This window comes from Strongylocentrotus purpuratus, unplaced genomic scaffold (assembly GCF_000002235.5).
Source record: "Strongylocentrotus purpuratus isolate Spur 01 unplaced genomic scaffold, Spur_5.0 spur5_contig_822, whole genome shotgun sequence".
Lineage (NCBI taxonomy): Eukaryota > Metazoa > Echinodermata > Echinoidea > Camarodonta > Strongylocentrotidae > Strongylocentrotus > Strongylocentrotus purpuratus.
Genome location: NW_022145527.1, coordinates 614,531 through 641,383, shown reverse-complemented (window position 1 = coordinate 641,383; position 26,853 = coordinate 614,531). Strand labels below are relative to the sequence as shown.

Below are 26,853 nucleotides of genomic sequence, written 5' to 3'. Positions count from 1 at the left end.
CCATGACTTTTACTAGCCGATCGCCTGTCTGATTATGAAAATATTTCTGATTGGAAATCGAACCAAATTTTGCGTTTTCCTAACGGTCTATTGGGGAAAACGAGTATGGTAAGACCGGTCACTCAAATAGTTTTACTTTTTTGAGGCACTTCTTGATCATTTTGAAGCGTGATTTTTTTGAGGGCTTCAATATTACACCATATAATAATAAATAATAATTACAGTGCTTATATAGACACTGATAACACATAAGGCTGTGCTTCTCAGATTTAACATTGTTAAACGATGCCTTTAAAGACTGCTATTAAGAAATAAGGTTTCTATAATGGGCACATATAGTGCAAGTCACAACACATCTGATATCCGTTTCTTTGTAGAGCATTCATTACCGATGTCAACAACACACCAGTTAAGTATGGATGCTGAAATTATGTAAAAGAATCTCTGCTCATCAAATTGTTTGACATGTGCACCTACTTCTGCCCACTTTGTAGACAGTAATGTATTTACTCAAAAGCAAAAAGAAATATAGAGATTGTTCTGGTGAAGTAAAATTAATGATCTACTATTTATGCCAAATTGTGTGTTTTTATCGCTAAATGACATTTTTGTTGCTTTGCAGGTCAACCCCGCTCCAACTGGCACACCCCTAGAGAAAGAGGGCAGTCTTTCAATGATGGCGACCTCCGTGAACGCGATCAATTTGAGCAAGTAAGCGGCGGTTCTCGAGAAGGCGGTACTCGAGAAGGTGGTACTCGAGAACGGCGTTATAGCGGCCGTGGTGGCGGCGGGCATGGTCGTGGTGGTGGTTGGAATGAGGAGTTACCTGAATGGTCATTAGATGACACCTTCAAAATGAGTGACGGTCCTGGAACATTCGATGCAACTGGAGCTTTCTTCTCGGGCAAGGTAACGGTATAATAATAATAGGCATTTCTATAGTGCCGTCTATCTAGAAATTCTATTCTGAGGCGCATTTATTATTTTCCCAGCTGTAGCCTAGCTGCCATTACAGCGCTCCAGCATTTCAAGGAGTTAATTCCTACCAGGTACCCATTTACCTCACCTAGGTCGAGTGTATGACCTGCAGCCCTCGATAAAACTATTAGACAAAGCTCATTTTAGAGATGAATTATTTTGGATATGAAACCAATAAAAATATATTTCCCTTCACTCTCTTGAAAAAAAGAAAATAGGATGATATTTTATTTAATTCTTGCTACAAAAGTAGCATTGTCACTAACCTTTCTTGGTCTGTCAAATTTGTCCACGGCTGTATTTAAACGTATTTGGAATTGTGATAGAAATTTAGATTTTTCCACCTATCAACTGAATTCTGATGGATTTGAACCCTAAAATTTTGTTATCAAAGACAAATTATGGACATGTGAAAAAATAAGGTATTTCATTTTGTTTCAAGGAAAGTAATTTGTTTTCAAAGATAAATGTTAGAAATTTTTGTTTCTCCTTGGGATATACATTACCCTGGGCCCCGTCTTACAAAGAGTTGCGATTGATCCAAATTAATCGCAACTCCTCCCATTAATCGCAAGCCTGCAGTCCCCTATCTCTTATGTACATAGTTGCGATTGATATCAACTCTTTGTATGACAGGGCCCTGACCCTAAACTTTGTCTTGGAGATTTTTTGAATGACTATTTTTAATTGTTTAATTTTATTGTAAGTCCCTCGCTATTGGTTTTAATATCAAGATGTCCTTGTCATGTCATAGTGGGTAATCAGGTGTGATTGATAAAGAAAAGAAATCCTTTGTGTACTTCAAATGTTTTCGCAGATAACTGATTGATTGCATTCATGTTTCAGGACGACGAGCTTCTAGAACCACTAGAGGGCGACGGAGCACTGGAGGGCGGGGACCATCGACATGAAAACAATGAAACTGATCAACCAAATGATAAAAAGCAATTCAGAGAAAGAGACTCTGACGAGCGCAAACCTTCTTCCAAACACACAAGTGCCGATCATGTTAATAGTGAGATGTATAGTTTAGACTCTCGCGACTTGGCGGAGAAATTAGATAAATTACGCAACTTCAACAGTACTTCTTCCACAACTGCTGCAAAAGAGGACACATTGCAGACCAGTGTACTAAGCAATGCCAAAGGTGCAAACTTTGCAGGAACCAAATCAAAAAGCAATATTAGTAATCAGGTGTTAGCCTCCTCTGGTGGCTCCGATGGCAAACTAGACAAACTTGCGGGGCAGGGGGTGGAGATGCTCCCGGGGGTTGTGATCGGAGGAGCGCCTGGGGAAGGGGGCGACGAGGGTGTGATGAAGAAAGTGGACTCAAGGAAGAGCATTGAGGAGATTGTTGCCAGTAGTGTTGCCTCTGCTGTTGCAACGACCAGCGGGTTGGGTTCGAAAGTGGAGCCTCCATCACCTACAGCCACAGGAGCAGCTGCACAAGGTGTAGCGGCCGCCGCTGCTGCTGCTGCTGCTGCGGCGGCTGCAGCAGCCAAGGAGGAGGAGGATGAGGAAGATCAACTCAAACATCTTGAGAAAGCTGCTGAAAGCTTGATGGCTGAGCTTACAGAAGAGGTCTGTATTGGAATAGCATCCCTCTTTCCATAAGGGAAATTACCTGTCTTGCCACCTTCAAAAGATCCCTGAAAACTCACCTTTTTCCCCAATGATCTATGTGATATACTTCCTGTACTGTACATTTTTGTTCTCTTCTCATATATTTGTATTTGTAAGCGCTATGGTACTTATTGTTTTTAGCGTTCCTAAATATTCAATATTATTATTATCACTATTTATGATTGATGTTCAGTATAAACCATTATTTTCTTAAATTTGCTAATTTAACAACATGTGACAATGAGTTGGTAGTGCATGTGCCAAGGGTAATCATGAAAAATACCCATGAAGACTTCTCAGAGCCTGCCATAAGCGAAAATCTCTGTACGCAACACTATTGGCTTATGCCATATCCTTCCATCAGTGTTGAATTGTCCAAAGGTACAATATAAACAACAAATTTAAATAAAAATGTTACAGGCAATTTTAATGGGTGAGTGCGTCAGAAAATAGAATTTACTAGAGAAGGACAAGTCTTCGTCCCATTTTAATGTTGTGTGCGCAAGTAATCGTACACACCAAACAGATCATGCTATGAAGTAAAAGTTGTGTACCTAGTCTAACGGCTTTTGATACTGCTCAACCTTCAGGGGGGTGTTTCACAAAACTTGTCATCAGTGACAAATGACAGTTTTTGTTATAAGCTGCTGAAATCCTTGCTTCTGATTGGTTATCAGCAGATTTGTCACTGATTTTTGTCATCTGTCATTGAAAAAAGGCTTTGTGAAACGGGTCCCAGATCAGTAAGACCATGTACAGCAGCAATGTAAAGTGTATGCTTTGTTGTAGGATGATGACAAGCTTGGCAACGAGCTGACGATGGACGGGGGTCTGAAAGTGAATATCAACCCACCTCAGCTGCCACCCACTCATGAGCATGCACATAAATGGTTCTACAAGGACCCTCAGGGACAAGTGCAAGGTAACTACAGTCTCCTTCCAACCAGCTTTGTTATATCAAAAGTACAGTCAAACCTGTCTATAGCGACCGCCGAAGAAAACACAATAAGTGGTCTTTGTAGTCGGGTGAATGAAATTTGCCCAATCTGGCTGAGAATCACATGCACTTTCCTAAGAAGTGGATATGTGGGACTACACATACATTTGGCACTAAATATTGGTCCAAATATCTGAGGTTTTTCACATCACATTTTGAACAAGAGGGTATTAGAAAGAGCATGCTCTTCAGGGGACTTATCCGCTATGATGTTCTTCAAGACGGACATTACAAGAATGTTAAATCAAATTTTTAATTAACTTTTCGATATTCAATTTTTAATCCGTCTTATTTTGTTATAGTAATTTATTTTTTCTTCTCCCCTTTATCAATATTCTATGCATAGAATTTTTGATTATGTAGACCTACTGGGAGTAGCATGCGTGAGGCACATGCCTCTGGGCAACAGTGATGAACTTCACTTTTGTGCACCCTGACCCACTTGCTGCTCCCTTATCTCTTTGCATGTGTTTGTTCATTCTCATTATGTACTTGTCTCTTGCCATGCTGTATTGTATTTGTGCTTTTTTTTATGGTCGAATAAATGATAATAATAATAACAATAATAATAATAATAATTTGATTCATTTTCTTCTCATAATGCCAGGCCCATTCACCTCATCTGAGATGGCGGAGTGGTTTAGCGCCGGCTACTTCACCATGACGCTGCAGGTCAAACGAGGCGCTGACGAAGAGTTTGAACCCCTGGGAATCCTCATCAAGAGATGGGGGCGTGTGCCATTCTTGCCGGCCCAAGAGCCTACACTTAACCATAGCTCGGTAAGTGAAATGTGTAGAAATCATTAGAATGCTTAACTCTTTATCGGCTAAGTCGACCAATGGAACAAACTGGGGGGCGTTTCACAAAACTTGTCTTCAGTGACAAATGACAACTTGTGATATAAGCTACTGAAATCCTTGTTTCTGATTGGTTATCAGCAGATTTGTCACTGATTTTTGTTATTTGTCACTGAAAAAAGGCTTTGTGAAACGCCCCCCAGGACTTCCTCTGCCTCCTTTTGTCATACCTACAGTGTAAGTAAAACTAGAAATCATTGGAATCCTTTTTGACTCTTTACATGTGTTGGTCAACGTATGGAACAGACAGGGAACTGCCATAGCCTGACTTTTGTGATACATACAGTGTACATTTAATATATATTGTAAAGAATCTGGTAGACCAAGTTTTTTGTTCTCACATTATCATCCATAACACTGCTGACAGATGCATCAAGACTGGCTGAAGACAGAAATACCTGGCATACCATCACCACAGAAGCTATCACGAGGCCCCTTGCCTGCGTGGACGGCATAAGTTATGTGGCATTCTATTATTGTAAATGACATGCTTCAATGTGATGTTCTCGTGTTCATTGCAGAAACCTTCAACTCCCACTGGTAACCCTACGATAGCACCCCCTTCTGCCGTGGCTCCAGGTGGACCTTCCGTCAGCCCGACCCCCAACGCGGCTGCCATCGCGGCTGCGGCTGCTGCAGCCAACGCGGCCCCCTCGGCCAGCCCAGCCGCCGCCCAGCAGCAACAGTCAGCAACCCAACAACAGCTGGCTCAGCAGCAGCTCGCAACTCAGATGGCACAACTCTTCAGTCAGCATCAGATCATGCAGCAGCAGCAACAGCAACAGCTCATGCAACAACAACAGCAACAGCAACAAGTCTTCCAACAACTTTTGAATCAACAGCAAGCTTTGATCAGGTCAGGCCTTGTATTCTTTGGCACTCTCTTTTGAGTAAAATCTAGCAATTCATTCTTTTCTTTTCCTCTGCATATATAGCCAGTGGGACAATTTGGATACCGGCACTATTTCATTGTAATCATACTAAGTTATAATGGCATTAAATGTGACTAATTGACCTTGAAATACCTTACTTATAAGGGAGTTTACAGATGGCACATGGTACAAATGACCCCAAATATCCACAGATCTTTTACACATGGAGAAGTTCCACTTTGAGCATCTTAGAATAATAACTGCCAAAATCCTAGATGCGCTTCATGAATACCTTTTGTTTGACCTCTTGAAAAGAATACTTCCACCTGCGTATCATAGAATGTACCATTGGTGCATATATGAATAATGTTACATAACTTTCATGAGTGCATATCCAGTATTCATCTCTGTGGGTTTTACCATTTTGGTACAAATGACCTTTATCTGCCCATGCGCAGATTGTATCTGTAAACTCCCTTATTGACCTTGAAATACCTTACTTATTGACCTTGAAATAAAAATACCTTTTGAATGCATTTAAAAATGTAAGCAAGTTTCTTATTGATTATTGAATGATGAAGGATAAGAAACTTTAAAGGTATTACAAAGTTTTGGTATGGGGTCATGAATTTGGTTCAAATGAACATATTGGAAGCATATGCGACCCTACAATATGCAGTGATCGTTTTGCGGTTGAAATCAAGTCTAGAGTTATGAAATTGTAAATAATACACTCTTTTTGTTGTATAGCTCCCTCTCAAGGTCAAGATATTAATTAAGCTATAAAACAATGTTTCTTGACTAAAATCGACCAATTTGCTATTCTTGTTTGGAAGTTATATATCACATCTACATATTCTGAGAATTTCATGGCCGCAGCTACCATTGTACGGCCGTAGGCGCTTTTTGAAATTTATCAAAATTTACCGGGAGCACCGGTAAATTTTATATTCAATTTTTCTCGAAAGCAGAAGTGTTTTAGAGGCTAAATTTTCTAGTGCTTATAATACATCCACAGGGGCATCCAAATATATCAAAATTGTAAAGAATCACTATCCACCCAATTTTCAAAATTTCCCAAAACTTTGTATTACCTTTAACAATTAGAAGAATCACTTTGAAACCAGTGTTTGGTAGCTCGTCCTGAAGACAAAGACTTCCATTAGCAACTGTAATTAAACCTCCCTGTCCTCCTCCCTCTGCTCTTTCCCATGCAGAGTCCAAGCCAGTCGTATCTACCAGGAGCTGATCCAGAGAGGCAAGACCCTGACGCTGGCCCAGCAGCAAGTCCTGCGGACCAACCTGGGCACCCTACAGCAGCAGCATCAGCTAGTCATGCAGTATCAGCAACAGATGCAACGCCAGAGAGGCCTGTCCCTGCCGGCCGGAGTGTCCCTTGATCAGACCCCCACCAGCCTCTCAGCCACCAGTGTCGCAGGCGTTCTGCCACCGTCCGGATCGAGTGCTGCAGCTGCAGTTGCGGCGGCAGCAGCTGCAGCAGCCGCTGCCAAGGATAAAATCGAAGGACCTGAGATTGGTGTCTGGAACTCTGTCCCCACGAAAAGTAAAGCTTTCATACTCAAGCCTTGTCCAGTTCTGGGCCCCGTCTTACAAAGAGTTGATATCAATCAAAACTATGTACATAAGAGATAGGAGAGTGCAAACTTGCGATTGATTGGAGGACTTGCGATTGATGTGGATCAATCTGAAGTCTTTGTAAGACGGGGCCCTGTTGTAGCCAATAAAACTTTAAGATGGACATGTGAATCATGATTTAATCATGTGTTGGTACTCTTCTCTTTCTTTATTATTTAACAATAACATTGATGGGACTATAGTAAGTAATATGGTACGAAGACTTTGACACGTGGCTAAGTAGACTTTCATTTAGTTGAGCCGGGATTATATTTTGTCTGCTATCTATGAATATCTATGACCATGGGCCTATTTATACACTAAAATGTATTAGATACAGGATTTCACAATAACTATCTTCACAGTGAGACTGCAGTGATTTTGTATTCGAATCTGTGAGAAAGGCCTCCTGTTGAATCTTTGAAACTATGGGGGTTCAGGGCCCCGTTGCATAATACTTACCATTGATGGTAACTTTGCCATCAATGGCAACTACCATGGTAACAGGGCTCAACAGCCAATCAAAATCAAGGTTTCCATGGTAGTTACCATTGATGGCAAAGTTACCATCAATGGTAAGTTTTGTGCAATGGGGCTCTGATTGAGAACTTGGCGGCGACATATGTGTCTTAGCGCCTGTGAGCGTCAAATCCCAAATTTGATGTATTGATTTTTTCTTTGAAAGGAGCAGATTGGGACATTGGTGTGTGGGATCCAGCAATGGCCAGAGAAGTGATGGAAGAGGTATGTGATCTTTACATGTCTGCCTTATTCAATGCTTGCCCGACTGATTCTATAGGCCATTTTTGTGATGTAACCAAATGTATGCATATGCATATGTGAAGCACCTTAATAACTGAACATAAAACGTTTGATAAAAGGAGAAATAGATCATCATTTAATACAATTTTTCACACATACTTTGATATGACCATTTTACATTATTCCTCTGACAAAAAACGGAGATATGAGGGGGGGAATTTTCGGTGATAAAGTGAGCTTTGCATCGTGGGTGCTTTGATGACCGTTAAATATTCAAAACAATTTTGGTGTTATCAGCGAGTTAATTGCACCGCACAAGTTTGTTTTCCTTGGGCGGTCACTATAGACGGGAGTTTGACTGTACTGTAATTTTCTAAAAGTTACTAATACAAGGGCATTTAAATAGCAATCCTGTTCAGTGGTCATTCCAACTATAGTATTCTATAGTAAACTGACATAAAAAGAATCGGATAGCTCACATACTATGGTTCATCTATCTATATCGGTCAGAATTCAACATTATCTTAAAGGTAAAGACCAGTATTGGAAACGCCCCAATTTCAAAAAATGAAATGGAAGCTCTCATTACCAATCATGTGAAAGAATATGTTTTGACTAATACATGATGATAACAAATTTGCCGGGAAACTGCCTACTAATTCATATATTTGGTAAATTTGTTTCTCTCATGGTCTGTGAGAGATATAGGGTAGTCCCATATACATCTTTCTGTGTATAGTGCTTGTAACTTTACGAAGAATGGGCCAAATTTCTTATCATTTTGATGATTCCAGAACCTTGCAGATGCTAGATGCTAGATGATCAACCTTTTCTGATCGATTCCACAACGTTTCTTTCACAATGCAATCGCATGACCATAACTGGTCTTTACCTTTAAATCAACTTGCCAATTATTTTCCCCCACCCCCAGGAGCGACGACAGCAGGTGCGCCAGAAGGTGGAGGAGGAGAAGAGGAAGACTGAAGAAATGCACGAGGAGGTTGAGAAGCAGAGGGCGGAGGAGAGGAGAATGGACGACCTCCGGAAACGTGGGGTTAACATGGAGGATCTGAAGTAAGAATACAAGTCTCTCTGCTGCTTCAGGGGTTTGGGAGAGGCCTTGAAGAGTGTTGCCTGTTTCAAATTTGATGCTGTTCAACTCCTAAAATTCACTGTGGCAATATAAAACTATCAATGTACAGTCAAACCTGCTTTAGTGACCACCTGTCTACAAAGACCACCTGTCTACAACAAGCACATTCTTTCGTTTCCCTTGAAAATGGTTTCTCATTGAAACATGTACTAATGGAACCCGTCTACAAAGACCTCCTGTCTACAAAGACCACTTTGTGTGTTTCCCTCGGGCGGTCGCTGTAGACAGGTTCAACTGTATTAAAATGAATGATAAACTCTGTACATATAAATGAATGACAAAGATTATACATTTGAATGAATGGCATACACAGACCTGCCAACCAGTACGATTTAGTCGTATTTAGTACAATTTTTAGGAGCAAATACGACAGTACGATTTTCCTTAATAAAATACGATTTAAATTTTTTTTTTTTTTTTTTTTATTTATTTTTTTAAATTAATATTTTGTGTGTGCTTTTCAATGGCAAAATGTCCATTCTGTCCTGTAAAGTATCCTTCAAGCATCTCACATCGGCAATTTGGGGATGTTCATTGGTTCATCGAACACACCAGTCATGACGAAATCATGCATATTCAACCAATGATCAATAAAAAAAAAATCTTCCTGTAGTTAGAAATTGTAAGAGCCATTGATCCACGTAACAATCCGTGTTTATTTTCAAGAATACAACTTTTGTCAGTAAAATACAACTTTTGGGACTAAAGAATACAGTTTTTGAACTCCAGAGGTTGGCAGGTCTGCATACATTCGAATGTCACTATCCGTCTTTCCCATGTGAATCACGACATAAACAGATATTCAGAAAGTGTTTTCAGTATCACCAGTGCCTTTGATTAGGCACATTATAAATCCCCGGACTGGATTATTGGAGAGATAGATGCTAAATCGGTTAAAATAGTAGCTGTGTGCACCCAAGGCTTTAATGTTCTGATTTAGGTGTATGTTCTAAGATACAGAAAAGTGACAAACACTACACTAAAATCCATAGTGTTTTTTTTTAGGCGGATCACTGCATCTGGTGAATGTATCCTTTTCTTTGCAAATCCTTGTACGTACATGCAGGTTTGTTGACTAAACTGTTCGTAAGTTGTGTTTTTGTTAATTGACAGTGTATTTGGAATTTTACAGAGGTAGCATTTGACCTGTGTGAAGCCAATACTTCAAACATGGCACCCCAACTATTTAGAGCGAAATGTTTTTCGGTGACTGGTACCATTTAAAGGGAAAGTCCACCCCCAAAATAAGTTTGTTTCGATAGAGGCAGAATAATAAGAAAATCAGGTGAGTGAAAGTTTGAGCAAATTCTGAATGAAAATAAGAAAGTTATGAATTATTGAAGTTGTGATCAATCAAATACAAATTGGCAACTCTATGACGTATCATGCGAGCTCAACTTCCATTTGCTCAGTACTAAAAAAAAATCTAAAATTTTCATTTTCCCTCAAGAAAAATTTCAACCATACATGCACCCTAAATATAATAATTGCAAATATGTTTCTATACTCCCCCTGCAAGGAACAAATATATATTCCGTCATCAATAACGAAGAAAACAATATTTCATGGAATATTATGCACAAAGCAAATGAAGGAGAGCTCGTATAATAAGTCACAGAGTTGCCAATTTGTATTTGATTGATCACAACTTCAATAATTCATAACTTTCTTATTTTCATTCAGAATTTGCTCAAACTTTCACTCACCTGATTTTCTTATTATTCTGCCTCTATCGAAACAAACTTATTTTGGGGGTGGACTTTCCCTTTAAACTGCATGTGAAATTTGTTTAAACTCATCTTCACTGACCATGTTGTTTCTCTGTATCACTTTCATTTCAACCCAGGAGAATGGAGGATGCCCGAAAGAAAGAAGAAGCAAGGAGAGCGGAAGAAAGAAAGCAGCTAGAAGAACAACAACTAAAGAAGAATGAACAACAGAAAAGATTGGAGCAACAGGTGGGGAAACGGACAGTAAAAGAAAAGAGTAGTTTTGTAAAGTTTTGTAGGAGATGGAAGAATGTACAGTCAAACCTGCTTTAGTGACCACCTGTGTAGAAAGACCACATTTTTTTTATATTTCCCTTGAAAATGGTTTCGCATTGAAACATGTACTAAAGGAACCTGTACATAAAGACCACCTGCCTATAAAGGCCACTTTTCTTGTCTTTTTTGGGTGGGCTTTATAAACAGGTTTCACTGTACTATCTGAGATCAATCTGGAGGGTGAAAGTTAACCCTCAGAGAGAGTTGGGAGATGGAGAAGGATAGGAGAATGGGAGAGGAGGTATATAGAGAGGAGGGCGTGGGGGGGGGGGGGGGAGGGGGAGAAAATAGAGGGGTGAGGATTGGAGGGATAAAGAGTTGAAAGACGAACCAAAGGCTCGTTCAGATATGACCCAGTAAACTGCTGGGAAATTAAATGCAGAGATTTTTATGTATTAAATTCCTGTTAGTTGAGTGATAACATTTTAAGCGAGGTAAATTAACTACTCACGTTTTCTTTAAGGGGAAATTATCTTGCGATCCATTGCCAAACAGTGCCTGCGGAGAGATCCAAACTATGGATCATGTCATCGATGCTTGTCCTATCTATAAATCCCCTCGCGGTGCTTCTGGACTTTGAGAGCTTGATGATGAGACCATCAGTTGGCTAAATAAGGACCTTCCTATTTAGATGATGTACTCTTTGATATTCTTAGAATGAACGAACGATCTTGTGATTACTTTTCTTGTCTTTTATTTCCAGCATCTTGAAGAGCTGAGGAGGAAGCAGGATGAGTCGGTACGCAGAGCTCAGGAGGAGGCGGCTAGATTGGAGGATGTGACCAGGAAGGCCAGGGAGGAGCAGGAGGAGAGAGCTAGAAGAGAATCGGAAGAAAGACAAAAGGAACAGGCCGACAGACATAGACAGGACATGCTCAGGTGAGCTTCTTGGGCCCTCATTTTTTCAAAGATGTAATAGTAATAATAATAATGATGAGGATGAGGATGAGGATGAGGATGAGGATGAGGATGAGGATGAGGATGAGGATGAGGATGAGGATGAGGATGAGGATGAGGATGAGGATGAGGATGATGATGAGGATGATGATGAGGATGAGGATGATGATGAGGATGAGGATGATGATGATGGAGATGATGTTGCTGAAGCTGATGATGATGATGATGATGTTGCTGATGATGTTGCTGAAGCTGATGATGATGATGATGATGTTGCTGATGATGTTGCTGATGATGTTGCTGATGATGATGATACTGACGACGATTCATTATTGAAGGAAAAAATATTATCTAAAAATCCTAATGGTTGAGAGCAACCAGTGGCATGATTAGCCTGCCATATTTAAGTCCAACTTAAAGTTGATCTTAGTTTAGTGAAACACCCCCTAGGACTGTTAATGGCAGCCATAAAAATAAATTGATTCAAATGATATTGCGCCATCACTTTGCGCAAGATGGTGCAATACCCTCTTTTTTAATGTTAGCAAGGGTTAGGACCCATTGTATCTGGGTATATTCTATTGTTCAGTAGGAATGTTTGGATAAGGAGAACGATATGCAACTTTTGTGAACTTTGAAATGGGACACAAGCCTTAAAGTATCCACAATGGTACTTATCTATTGGGAATATAATTTTGTCAGGATTTCTGTATAATATACTATGAAGATTATCTGTTGAACGGATCAAAACATGCTGTTAGACCTTTGAAATACTACAACAAAAACAGCCTCAGGAACTGTTAGGATGACTTTTGAAATTCTTATTCATTTTCAGGCAACAAGAGATACAACGTCAGCAAGAAACCTTGCAGAGGTTGCAGCAGCAGCAACAGGCCCAGCAACAAGCACAACAACAGGCTCAACAACAACAGCAGCAGCAACAACAACAGCAGCAACCCCAACCACCCGCTGTAAGTAATTTTTACAAGTTGAACCAAGATCATTATTTTTATTTTGCATCTGACATGAAATTCCTATGGAAACTGTCTTGAGAGGCTTCGCACTTTGTTAAATTAGACATACATTTTAAAGAGAAAATTCATTAATTTAAAAAACTAACTTTAATGTCATTATTGCAAAGGTGACACTTTGATTGGCCAAGGTTATCAAAAGCCAATGCTAAGACAACATTCAAAGTAATGATTATTAACAATTACAAAACGCTTAGATACAGCCCCGACATAGCACCTGAAAAGCTCTCTGGTCGCTGCTGAGATATGACGTCACATGTTGAACATGATGTGCACAAGCAGACGATGTCCCATGACATCTCACACAATTTCACTGCCTGTTTTGTCATCTTTTCTTCAGTTATTTCTCTTACTTCAATACCCTCAGGTGAAATGTTTAATCTATTGCCTCACTCTAAACCCCGTGCATGGTATTATTTGGATGAAAAATGCAAGGAAAAAAGAAGAAAAAGGAATCTGTCGCTTGTAAACAAAATAGGACGCCATTGTATTTTCAGCTGCATAAACCGCGGCATGTTCGGCGTTTCAAGAGGGAACAAATGACGTCCATGCTATCATTCCGGAGGTTTTTTAATTTGAAAGTGTGGTTTCTTTGATTGTTCATTAACCCCTATCCTGTGTATTTACAAACAAAAGAATTTAGTTTTCAGAATGGGGGTCATATCCCTTTTTGAATGGTGTAAAATTCCATCACATTTTTTATACACTAAACTCATTATAATTTGAGAAATAAAAGCATTGCAATTATGTTCATTCTTTATGGGGTGTCGTCTGCTTGGGCAGGGTTGGTTCATATTGTGACGGCATTAAAACATCGTTATTTTTCCGGCGAATCTCTCGCATATCCCAGATGCTATAGAGGTTGTTTTATTTGTATTTTTATAAATCACCCGATATGTAGTTGAACTAAAACTTGCATGATGGCCATCTGTTAGCTTACCAGTTTCTAGTAATACGCTATTTGCCATATTTGTGATTTTCTATGAACCCGCACTTTAAATCCCCATAATGGATTGTATAATTAGTCCTTGTTGTGTGATACAGTCAAACCTGCCTTAGTGGCCATCTCTCTATATAGGCCACCCGTCTTTAATGGTCACCCGTATTGTTTCCTGCTAAGAAGAAATATGTCGTAGGACCTGTCTAGAAAGGCCACCTGTCTGCAGTGGCCAGTTTTCCTTGGGTGACCTTTATACGCAGGTTTGACTGTATTTAAGAAGTAGGGTATGGTATTTAAAAAGTAAGGTATAACACAGTTCCATATTATGTTGACACATTGTTAATGTGTAACTATGTTTTTTGATAATCTTTTATTATGCTTATTCCAATAATTTGTCAATATTTACCTACATACGATGATGATTCATATGTCGGTAAATATTGACAAATTATCGTGTGATCGTGAAAATCTGCAATCTGGCCTACATGCTTGGGATGATTTTTATCAAAACAATGAGAGATAAGTATTTGTGATGACTATCTTTGTTGCAGTTGCCAAGCAGTGCCATGTGGGCCCAGCGTAATGCTACAACATCCAGCAGCGGACCAACTCTACAACAGATACAGCTAATGCAAAAACAGCAGGAAGAAATCGAAAGAAATGAGGTTCGTTATTTCGTTTAAGAAAATGAATGCCTCCAGTGCCAGTGGGCTTTCAAACGATTTTCATAGTTTATCTTTTACGTGGCGTACATGGGGCTGTGACTTCAGATATTTTACGTGTGAACTCCTTCTACAATGTGTTTACCTGTGACTGTTTTGGGAACAAAGTTAACCCTAAAGGGGTTGGGGCAATATCCATCCCTGAAAAACGTGCCGTGAAATGTTACAGGGTAATCTTTTCACGAGATATCAAAACTTTATCGCTAAGAATCTCACGCGTCATTGGCTACCAAATTGATAACATTTCAAGCATCATGTAAACAAAATTGAACATAGCCCCCATGTGTAAAGTACACAATGCAAAATTGTCAATTTGCGGATATGTGAATAGTAATTATTGATAATTTGCAAAACATTTCAGATAATGATATGAAACTCCATGGACTCGTCTTGATGAGATACTCCAGCTGTATGCCAAGTTAAAGAATTTATCGTCACTCCACGGCTTGTGATCGCCTTAGACTAAAGGACAGGGCCTTGTATCTTCCAGAAAAGGCCCTATTTAAAGCTTGTCTGTACTAGTTTGGCCAGGAGGGATTAGACCACCCTGCAAGGTCACTGGCAGGAGGCTTTCTCATCAACTCAGCTCCCAATTAAAATAAGAAAAAGATGATCATGGGGGACCAACAGGCACCGCTTAGGCATTGTTTGCTATATAGAGGGAGCAAGTAGCCACAAGAAGTGCAGTGGGGCTTTAAATCAAATTATTATCATTATTATTATTATTATTACAGAGACAGAAGAAGCTGCAAGCACAGATGCTGCAGCAGAAGCAACAGCAGCAGAATGCTCAGAGCAGACAAGCAGGATGGGGCGCTACCAATTCCAGGTAAATGATTTCCTCTCATTGATGCCAGTGATATCATTTTCAGAGTCTGGCCTGTTTTCAGGATCTACCTCTGGTTTAAAAGTTAGAGTCAGGTCCTGGGGGGTGTTTCACAAAGATCCTAAGTTGAACTTATCTCTAAGTTGGACTTAAAAATTATGGAAAGCCATTAGCATCTTAAATTTTTTTTTGTAAAAGTTATTTTGAAAGGCATTAAATGTTTATTCAAATCATTCATATTTTCTATCATCAAGGAGATTTCATGTTCTGGATGTGGAATTTATAAAAAGTCTAAAATACTTGAATTTCTGCTTTTGAATATATTTCATTTTAAGACTCCAGTGGCTGTCCATAATTTTTAAGTCCAACTTAAAGTTAAGTTCTACTTAGGATCTTTGTGAAACACCCCCCTGGTCATGTCCTTGGAATGTGAAAGAAACTGTCTCAAATTTATTTTTTAAAAGTTGATGCTGTAGAACTTATTATATACCTCTCTTTAGAAATCTAGCCATCTGATTGGTCGAAATTGGAGTTGTGATTTTAGCCATTCCTGTAAAGAAACAAACAATGCCAGTAACGGTCAATAGTTCATGAGTGAGATTCCCGGAAGGCGCGCCTCGGGTCATGGCAGGATGCAACCTCCCCTTGAGCCTATAAAAACAGCTAGGCCTCTCATGGCAGTTGATATATCTATACTAATGACTGTATATTGTAAAATATGGGAATCATCAAAATCTAACAAATTAACACACATTTGTTGAATATCACATGCAGGTATAATAAGCGCTGTGCATAGATAGGGTTTATGGACTCTTCAAAACTTGGTCCAAATGTCAAAACTCGTCTCTAATCCAATTTGAAGTATGAGTGCATGTCAAGATCAATCTTTTGTTCAAGTGGCATTGCTTGTAAATTATTCTTCCAGAAAAGATCAACATGAATTACAAATAGAAAACTAACAAATGGTTAAAGGCATCGTTTAACAATGTTAAATCTGAGATCCACGGCCCTACGTGTTATCAGTGTCTGTGATATGGTGTTATTTTGAAGCCCTAAAAAAAAATTGCGCTTCAAAATGATCAAGAAGTGCCTCAAAAAAGTAAAAACCTTTGAGTGACCGGCTTTACCATACTCATTTTCCCCAATAGACTGTAGTGTTATGAAAAACGTTTGGCAAACGCAAAATTTGATTTTGATTTTGATTTTTGGTCATAAATATCTTGATTATCAGACAGGCTTGTAAAAGTCATGGGATTCCTGACTGACCTAAAGGTTTATAATATTCATTGCTAAATCCAGGATTTTGTTTCAGAATCTGAGACAAAGTTACCGAATCCCTTTAATCGTTATACAAATCAATATACAAATGGTTATCAGAACACCGTTATCAAAGCTCAATGTTCAAGAGCAATCAAGCTTGTGAATAGTACTGAGACGACATTCAATATACAAAACATAAAGGAGGCGCGATGGCTCAGTGGTAGAGCAGTGGTCTCGTAACTGGGAGGTCCCAGGTTCAAAACCAAGTGGATGCGCTAGTGCCTTTTGGTAAGGCATTAATCGTTGTAACCAAGTCTCTCTGAGAGGACGTAAAGCGGTCGGTCCCCTGATTGCTTGCTTACAATAACAGTCTGGTAAAACAAACAAATAAACGAAAAGAGAAAAAATAAGAAGGCTCACAAATTCTTTTACAACGCCACCAGTACACTACCATCTTTTAATTTTCTTCGGAATCAACTAGCTCTATGTTGTATTTTTTCATTTCTCTCCCATTTGACTGATATAGCTCTTTGTAGATGATATGAAACTTAAATCTAAGAATCAAGTTAAAATTTAGCGTTAGGGGTAAAGTTTCCCTTCGTTGTTTTATTATTATTATTTATTCATATACTTATACACATTTCATATTTTGTGAAATGGGGTTTGCCATTGCGCTGTGGCCTTTAACAAATCCCACCATCTTTGAATTTATTTCTGTTTTATACTTATTTTCACTTTTAATGTACAGTGCGTCCCAGAAAAAACGAAACAGAGAAGTATCGATGTTCTATCATACCTTAATCACAACTATAATTAATAAATGATACATATTTGGAAAGCTTAGAGTCTCCTCTTTCATGTGATGCTACTCAGATAATGCATATTTCACGCATGAGTGATTAAAACCAATTTGAAGGAAGGAAACCAAAAAGACATTTGGCGGGCGGTATCTGAATTTCGAAGACAAATTCACATTTCTAGAAAGTTGAGTTTCTGCCCTTTCATATGACACCTCAATCAGGAAAAATGAGCGAGGAATGAGGAATGACAAAGTTCTGTTTGTTTAAAGTAGTGCTTGCACTCCCATAATTTAATTAAACGAATTCGTTTTCACTGGCTGCCTGCCGTATCAATAAACGAAATAAACAAAAGACTTAACTCCGTTTCGTTGACAATCAGCCGTAGACGAGAGTCTTCATGCATGGCTGATTTTCAACGAAACAGAGTTAAGTCTCTTGTCAAATCTGCTTTTTGCTACGGCAGGCACCCAGTGAAAACGAATTCGTCTGTTAAAATTATGAAAATGTAAGGGCTACTTTAAACAAACAGAACTTTGTTATTCCTGGCTCATTTTTCTTGATTGAGGTATTATATGAAAGAGCAGAAAATGAACTTTCTTGAAATGTGAATTTGTCTTTGAAATTCAGATACCGCCCGCCAAATTACTTTTTGGTTTCCTTCCTTCAAATTGCTTTTAATCACTCATGCGTGAGATATGCATCACGTGAGTAGCATCAACTGAAAGAGGAGACTCTAAGCTTTCCAAATATGTATTATTCATTAATTATGGTTGTGATTAAATTATGATAAAACATCGATACTTCTCGGTTTCATTTTTTCTGGAACGCACTGTATATGTTACTGTCATTGTGATTGTTCTCTTTATTCAAATGTGAAAATAAAATGAATTAAACCCAGGTGATGTAAATGGCTGGCAGGAATTAGTTCCTTGAAATGCTAGACTGTAGAGCATGGTACTGGTCGCCTTGCTAAAGCCAGGTTAATAATCGGGGCAGCGCCAGGAGTATCACAACGTGACAGACATATGCGCTGTATGAGAAGCCACCATTAATATTATAATTATCATTAATATTTTGTGATACCTCCTCTTCCTGTAGTAGCAGTAGCAGCAGCATGAACCAGTCAACCAAGTCTCTACGTGAGATTCAAGAAGAGCAAGCAAGGCAACAGATGGAGAGAGGGAAGGCCAAGCAGACTGAACAGAGCAAGGTCAGTATCCTTAGGACCCTGCCCGCCCACAAGCATTTCGCTTTTAAATGCATTGTTTAGTACCAATGTTAAATCCATACTGCACTACTTGTAGCTACTTGTGCCCTCTGTAGTGAAAACAATGCCTATTAGGTGATCATTGGTCCCCCATGATCCTCTTTTTCTTATGGTTTTTGAGAGCCGAGTTGATGAGATAACCACCTGTCCAGTGACCTTGCAGGGTGGTCTAATCCCTCCTATAAACTAGTATAGATGGCCTTTAAAGGCATCTTTAACAATGTTAAATCTGAGATGCATGGCCCTACGTGTTATCAGTGTCTATGATATGGTGTAATATTGAACCCCTAGAAGAATTTCGCCTCAAAATGATCATGAAGTGCCTCCAAAAAATAGAAATCTTTGAGTGACCGGTTTTACCATACTCATTTGCCCAATAGACTGTAGTGTTATAAAAACACTCATAAATATCTTGATTATCTCGACAGGCGATCTGCTTAAGATTTGAAAATGGCTCTGATATAATATAATGCAACAACAACTTTCTGATTACTTTTCAGGGAATGACTTTTTCTTCTGCTGCCGTGTGGGGCAGCGGTGGGGCAAATACCTCCCTCGCTTGGTCCGGAGACCATGCTAGTGGTGGTGGTGGTGGTGGTGGTGGTAGTAGCAGCACCAGTAGCGTGTGGGGTGATCAACCAAGGACTGTATCATCATCCTCAGCCAACATGGGCTTCTGGGATGAGTGTGCTAGAGATAATGTCAGAGATACGGTCAGCAAACCCAAGTGAGTACTAGGAGTCCCATTCACTTGTTTTGGTGATATTATTGGTTTCCCCATTTCCCTGAATTTGTATTCATTTATTCATTTATTTATGCGTGTTCAAAATTTCATAATTCATTGGAGTTAACATCACATGAAAAAGAATATAATACAGTGCGTCCCAGAAAAAATGAAACCGAAAATTATCGATGTTTTATCATAAATTAGCCACATTTATAATTAAGAAATGACACATTTGAAAATCTTAGATCCTCCTCTTTCATTTGATGCAACTCGTATAATGCATATTTCACGCATAAGTGATTAAAATGAATTTGAAGACAGGAAACAAAAAAGTCATTTGGCGGACGTATCTGAATTTCAAAGACACAATCACATTTCTAGAAAGTTGAGTTTCTGCCCTTTTATATGACATTTCAATCAGGAAAAATGAGCAAGGAATGACAAAGTTCTGTTTGTTTAAAGTAGTGCTGCATTTCCATAATTTTATCCAAAAAAAAATTTGTTTTCACTGGCTGCCTGCCGTAGCAAAAAGAAGAATTGACAAAAGACTTAACTCTGTTTCTTTGACAATCAGCCGTAGACGAAAGACTTTATAATAATAATAATATCGAATATTTAGGAGCGCTAAAAACAATAAGTACCATAGCGCTTACAAATACAAATATATGTAAAGAGGACGAGAAAGTACAGTACAGGAAGTATATCACATAGATCATTGGGGGAAAAGGTGAGTTTTGAGGGATCTTTTGAAGGTGGCAAGACAGGTAATTTTCCTTATGGAAAGAGGGATGCTGTTCCATGTCTTTGATGCAGCTACTGCAAAGCGTTTTTCAGCTACTGAGAGTCTAGATTTGGGAATGTTAAGTTTACATGTGTCGGTTGCTGAACGAAGATTACGAGTTGGTGTATATATTTGGAGGGTGTCATTAAGATATTCAGGTGCCAGATGATTGAGTATTTTAAAAGCATACAAACAGAATTTAAACAGAACACGTTGGTGAAGAGGTAACCAGTGGAGCTCCTTAAGTAAAGGTGAAGTATGAGTTCTTGACCCAAGGCCAAAAATTAATCTAGCGGCACGATTCTGGACAGTTTCAAGTTTCCTTCTATCTTTAGCAGATAAAACAGTATAAAGACTATTGCAGTAATCCAATCTAGAAATAATAAGAGCTCGGACAGCATGGTGACATTCATAAACCGTCATAGGATACTGTTACTACCAGCATTTATTTTTATTATATATTTGTGCATACAGTGACCAAATTAGTAATTTTTTAATCTCTTTATCTAACTGCAAGATATTTATCTTTTTGTTGACAGCAATTCCAATTTCCCATCTTTGCGGAGTGCTGCAACAAATGTGAACCCCATTGCGGCACCCCCTGCCAGGAACCCCACCCCTGTCAACAGCAACAAGGCCAGGACAAAGGAAGAGGTAAGGGAAATACCCTAAGACATTACTCCAAGGGAAATACCCTAAAGCGGCTTTCCAGTAGATTTAGATTTACTTTCACATTGTTGTTCATTTTTTTGTGTATTTCCATGCGCCTCGAACACATTAGGCATGTGGAGTTAGTGCATTACAAATGCTCATTATTATCATCATTATTATTATTAAAGGGAATGGCCTTGGGGGAATACCCCAGGAGAGGAAAGGGGGGTGGTGGGGTGGTTGTATGACACGTGCTCCTATACGACATTTGCTCCATGATCAGTTTCATAATTATCAGAAATCCTAACTTTCACCCTGGACCAATCAATATACCTCAGTAACCTAACCCTAACCTTAAGGCTCATTCAGATTTGAAACTGCTTCAAGAAGAGAAAAAAGGCTGAGGTTTTTTTGTTGACATCTAAATAATGGCAACTGCACACAACGAAAGTCCTGCACCTCTTTATTGAACTTTGTGTCATAAGATACATAATTGTGATGCCTATCACACTTAACATCATCATCAGAACGAGGCCCAACCCTGATCCTAACCTAAAATCCTAACCCTAACCCTAACCCTAACTCTAACCCTATCATATCATTGATGAAATAAAGCCCGAAGCAATTATTGCTGGAGCGTACATGAGAGCAAAATAATACTATTAATAGGCATTTTATAGCGCCGTCTATCTAGAGAATAATTTTTTCCTTTTCTCTTATCATGAATATTCATTGCTTTATGCATAATTCTCAAATTTCGAACTCATTAATATTTAATTATTGCTGGAGCGTACATGAGAGCTCAAGCTGAAGAGAATGATTTTTTCCTTTTCTCTGATCATGAATATTCATTGATTTATGCATAATTCTCAAATCTCGAACTCATTAATATTTAATTATTGCTGGAGCGTACATGAGAGCACCAGTTGAAGAGAATTTTTTTTTCCTTTTCTCTGATCATGAATATTCATTGATTTATGCATAATTCTCTATTCTCTAACTCATTAATATTCATTATGATGATCTATCTTCCAGGAGGCTGTGAGGAAGCTGTTTCAAAGCAACCCTCCTTCATCTGAGTTTGGTCAGTGGTGTGAGATGGAACTCAAGAGAATGAGACCACCTGTGGATGGTAAGTCATTCAGGATTTCCATTCTGTCCTGTAAAGTATCCTACAAGCATCTCACATTGGCAATTGGGGGATGAACACAAAAGTCGTGACAAAATCATGCATATATATATTTTTTATCTGTTTGTATTTATTCTCTCTCTTTGAGTTGATTTGATTTGTTTTATTGTCCACATAACTGGAAATTCTTTTTTCACATGGTTACAAGGGATATACAGTACAGAAAGCATAGGTCAATTGAACAAATTTTAAATTACGCATTGCTTGTTAATCACAGAGTAGGTCATATTAATAATTTAAGCTTAATCTTTATATGTTTGTGTGTATTTTTCTTTCTCTCATTCTTTCATCCATTCATTTTATTTTTCTTGTTTCTTCCATACACAATCTTGTCTACTATGCAGTTCCAACCTTTGTGTCATTCCTACAAGACATTGATTCTCCGTACGAGGTTCACGAATACGTCAAGATGTACCTGGGCGACACCCCGGAGAGCTCCAACTTTGCCCGGCAGTTCCTCGAACGAAGGAGCAGGCAGCGAGACCAGCAACGCCAGCAGAAAGAAGTGGTAGGATTGACCTTTGAACTTCTAAACATTTTCATGTCTGTGTAGATGTTAACAGTTTCTAGAGACATCCCCAAGTACTACCATAGCCGAATACTAGTAACATTTAGGTGATTCAGTCAAATATGTCCTGCGTATCACAAGTCTTTATCCATTTATTTCATCCTAAAATGAAAAATAAATTCCTTGATATTACCATTGACCAATGATTCAGTGTCGCCATGGTAATATCCGACAGATTTTTTAGTAAAGGATGTTTTATAAAAGATAATAAGACTTGAGTTGTAAGGGACACGTTTCATGGAATCACCTAATGGAGATTCGATGCTAGATGTAGTTAGGCAAGAGCTTATGAAAAGCCCCCTCTCCATCCCTACAGAGCCTTGCTCATTGGATGATGCGTGTGGAAAGGAAGTATTAGTTTGCCCCTTGTCTTTTGCCGTTTTGCATTGTCTGCAACACATTGGGTTCTTTGGAGGGTGGATGGACAGTGCCTGTTGTCTATTTTCCTGTGCATGCTCTGGCCATAGCATTTTGGTTTTAAATCCCTAGCATGCCTATAACTATATTTTGTTTTGGGCAAAAGTTATTGAATATATCAAAGAAATTCATGAAATGCAATGTTTGAATTCAATTTCATCATATTATGTAAGAAAATCAGAATTTAACCACAAATAGATATGGATTGCTTACAGGGAATCTGTGTTTTCCTTAACAAATCAGGAATTTGTAGTTGTTTCAGTCTATCATTTCTTTGGAAATCCACATACCCCAGTTTCTATTTTTGTTAAATAAACATCCCTCTGTCCTGTGTATGTGTGTGACTGTTTTGTATGTTTGTTTTTCTGTCTTGTGTCTTACTGCCTTAACCATTAGCTTTATATAAATTTGTATTAGATGACCTTGTTTCTTTGTCTAACGGGTATTCACTTGAAAATCTACTCCCCCCGTTTTCCTCCATCTATCTTTCTCTAAATTGCAATGATACTCACTCATTTAGTAATACTCTTGGGGAAGGACACCACAATTTTAACTTGTTTCAACAAATTTTACCTTTTTTATTTGCATTCTAAGTGAAAGTGATGAATGAGGACTTTTTAAACACATGCCAATCATAGCTAGTTGAGAGACATAGTTACACCTCTGTAAACCGCTTCTCATTGGTCAGCCTCATCAAGTACCTTCCTCCATAGAGATTGCATGTAGGAGGGAACTACACGTATGTGGAGCCCCATGATCTAACCCCTGACCTCAGATGCGCACATGCATATACTTGTCCCAACTATATCTCTCAACATGCTACGATGCCCATATCTGAAAGATGCCTTCTCTCTCTTTTGTTTCTGTAGTCTCCATTCTATCACTTACTCAGGAAGATATAAAGAGAAGAAAATGAGGTGAATTTATTAAATTGAATTGCATTTATTGCCAAAACATTTTAGTTTCAATCATTAATAAAACCTAATACATCAGGCATTATTATTATTAGTTCATAAAACAATACTCTAATTTTATTTGATGATTAGAGTCGTAGTGCTGAAAGAAAGCACAGAATGTATTTCATGTTGTTACAAATGTTGTGTTAATGTTATGATATGCGAATTCCAATATGAATGTGGGAGAGTTGCACAATGATATTGAATATGTGTGACCTTTGTCTCACTGAGACACATCATTTTATGAATCAGGGTTTGATGTTCTGTTCACATTGGAGCTGTTTGTGTTTACATTTTCCGTTTATAGAATGCCCTCAATTTTTCATAACAATTAAATGGGCGTACATCAGTTTAGTTTTCCTTTTACTCCTAACATAGATGTTTACGTGTTGACCGGTGCATAGAAAAATATACACAGTCTATTCTGTGTCATTTTACAATGAAAAATGACCTCTGTGCATCAAGAGCAATAACAATCTTAACCCTAACATGGCCCCCATTCCCACCTGTTTTCCTTCTGTGAGCAATAAGTGGTATCTTATCTGTTAAACTCCATAACAGATTATTAATAATGAGAGCTTCTTGATTGTCCTGTACCGATGTGTTTATTAGCAGGACTATTTCATATTTGGGATGTTTTGAAGGGAATGGGAGGTAGGTGGACTGATTTAGCTCTTAAAATGTTTATTATGTAAAATCAGTGTTCATTTGTGAAGTTAAATCCTTAGTGTAGAATATATTTAAACCATGGAGTAGTTGTGTGAAATGTTTAAGTAAGTAGTTAAAAAGAAAAGCCATAACTTATACATTAGCATGTTAAGAGGACAACAAAGACACCAATTTGAAACAACTTTGTGTCAAATAACTATTAGACAGATATATTTTTAAAAAGTAGTCAAAAAAATTCCCAAGCAATTCAAACTAAAATAGTTTTATTTGGTCTTGCCTTTGTTAATGTAACCTTTTTTTTTCTCGAGATGGGACATAAAATGCAATTTTTGTTTTTCTTCTCTCTTTATGTTTTGCACTCACTGCAGGAATCCGCATGGCTTGGAAACAAATCGAGCCTGCCCGGCGGACACCACCTGCCGACTGCCTCCTCGGTGCCCCCCTCCTCCGCCATCCCTCACCAACAGGCCCAGATGGGAGACTGGGAGAGCGTTGGTAGGAACAACCGCAAGCAGAAGAAGAAGATGCAACGTGTCGACCCCAGCATCCTCGGTTTCAGCGTCAACCCCGGTGAGCGCATTAACATGGGCGAGATTCAGTCCGTCGATGAGTGATGAACAGGGTGCGTGTGAACACAAAACGAGTCTTATGGGTTTTTGATCTGCTCTACAGGTTGGCACTACAGGTTGGCACTGCAGGTCGGGATACATATGTAAACTGGTCTGTCATGTACATCATGCAGATGGGAATGTGTTGATGCTTGAGCTGTTAACATATGGACGGGTGAGACAGAGAGTATCACTGCATATGAATGAAGCGCTAGGAGAATTGTCATGGCTGCCATTTATCGCCAAAATCAGAAAGAAGAAACAAATTACGAGTAAGCTCGAGGAAGATCCCTTTTTATGGATAGACGGAGAGAGTAATGGAGAGACAGAGAGATCATCAGATGGGATCTGTTAAGTACGGGTTGGCACAAAACAGAAGAGTAACTATTTGATAAATCAGTAATTATGGTTAATAGAACTAGCACAAGTATTAGCAATGCAATTTTCCTCCTGATATATCCCAATTCTTTCATTTTTTAATGATAGCTCTTGAGTTAGAAGTCATCACTTATCTAGCATTCTAAGGTTGATTAACAAATGACATCAAGTCTTTCCTTGGAGAACCATGTGTGTGCATACCTTGTTTTGTTTTCCGAAGGAGAATTTAATGTGGCTCCATCGGGTTAAGAGTTGTGCTAATCGCTACAATTGGTATACATGTAGAGCTTGGCATTACGCTTCCCTGCTTAAAAATTAGTTAATGTTCTGGTGGGATGTTAATCCATGATATATGAAGGATAGATGTACATGCATACATGCCAACTGTTCAGATTAAAGAGGAACATTCCTCTTTTTGGGAGAAGATAATTATCATTTTAATGCAGGTGTTCCTCTTCCTGTACAAATTTGTCTGTAGTATTGAATAGGAGAGTTAGGATTGTTCCTCTTTTTTTTGAAAATAGCATAATTTGTACAGATTTCTGATTTTCAAATGTTGGCATGTATGTACATGTATGAGGTAACTTAAATTAGACCTCAATTATCCCATATCCCCATTATATCCCACAATTAGTGAAGGAAAATATATCATATCATACAATATAGACTCCTCAAAAAAAGTTCTGCAATTCAAGTTTGAGTGTTGATATCTCTCTTGTTACTATATCCTCATACGTGACATTGATATAATTGAAAAGCCTGTTTATTCCACATTACAATGATGCCCCATTTGTTATGGTTATGTAATCATGGAATGTGCAGTACACCTGAATATGGGGCAAAGTCAAAAGTGAAATGTTGCAAAATGGATTGTTGTTTTCAACAGTGAAATTCTTCATTTGTTTTGAGGATGGATTGTGTGTAATGTGTTTAATGTTGAAAATAATGCATTTTGCAACATTTTGGCTTGGAGCCACATTCTGGTACTGCACAATCCATGATTACATAATCATTTCAAATGGGGCGTCATTGTAAAGGGGAATAAACAGGCTTTTCAACAATACCAATGTCACCTGACGTACGATGATATAGTAAAGAAAGATATCACCGATCAAACTTGTATTACAGAACTGAAGGTTTTGTAACAGCTTGTATCCTGAAACAAAGTTATATAATTATATCTGTGCAGTCGCCATAGCAATATCATACAAATGGACAGTTTCTCCCTTAATTTTTGAAGCCC

General features: G+C 38.6%; 1 protein-coding gene across 4 annotated transcripts in view; it reads left to right on the top strand.

Annotated features, from left to right (window-relative positions):
- LOC105438712 (GRB10-interacting GYF protein 2) overlaps positions 1 to 25,979 on the top strand; it is a 34,323-nt gene extending 8,344 nt beyond the window's left edge. The window contains exons 6-25 of one of the 4 annotated variants that reach the window (XM_030981824.1): positions 623 to 909; positions 1,825 to 2,559; positions 3,391 to 3,523; positions 4,206 to 4,378; positions 4,978 to 5,312; positions 6,546 to 6,892; positions 7,649 to 7,707; positions 8,657 to 8,799; positions 10,725 to 10,836; positions 11,627 to 11,802; positions 12,656 to 12,791; positions 14,343 to 14,456; positions 15,248 to 15,342; positions 18,498 to 18,609; positions 19,167 to 19,393; positions 20,714 to 20,828; positions 21,861 to 21,957; positions 22,359 to 22,522; positions 23,869 to 23,916; positions 24,993 to 25,077. In XM_030981824.1, the coding sequence (XP_030837684.1) occupies positions 623 to 909; positions 1,825 to 2,559; positions 3,391 to 3,523; positions 4,206 to 4,378; positions 4,978 to 5,312; positions 6,546 to 6,892; positions 7,649 to 7,707; positions 8,657 to 8,799; positions 10,725 to 10,836; positions 11,627 to 11,802; positions 12,656 to 12,791; positions 14,343 to 14,456; positions 15,248 to 15,342; positions 18,498 to 18,609; positions 19,167 to 19,393; positions 20,714 to 20,828; positions 21,861 to 21,957; positions 22,359 to 22,522; positions 23,869 to 23,901 (3,593 nt within the window). In that variant the 3' untranslated portion in view covers positions 23,902 to 23,916; positions 24,993 to 25,077. Of the gene's footprint in view, positions 1 to 622; positions 910 to 1,824; positions 2,560 to 3,390; positions 3,524 to 4,205; positions 4,379 to 4,977; positions 5,313 to 6,545; positions 6,893 to 7,648; positions 7,708 to 8,656; positions 8,800 to 10,724; positions 10,837 to 11,626; positions 11,803 to 12,655; positions 12,792 to 14,342; positions 14,457 to 15,247; positions 15,343 to 18,497; positions 18,610 to 19,166; positions 19,394 to 20,713; positions 20,829 to 21,860; positions 21,958 to 22,358; positions 22,523 to 23,868; positions 23,917 to 24,992 lie in introns of all 4 variants that reach the window. The other 3 variants (XM_030981821.1, XM_030981812.1, XM_030981808.1) reach the window with 3 other exon arrangements.
- Positions 25,980 to 26,853: the final 874 nt, after the last annotated feature.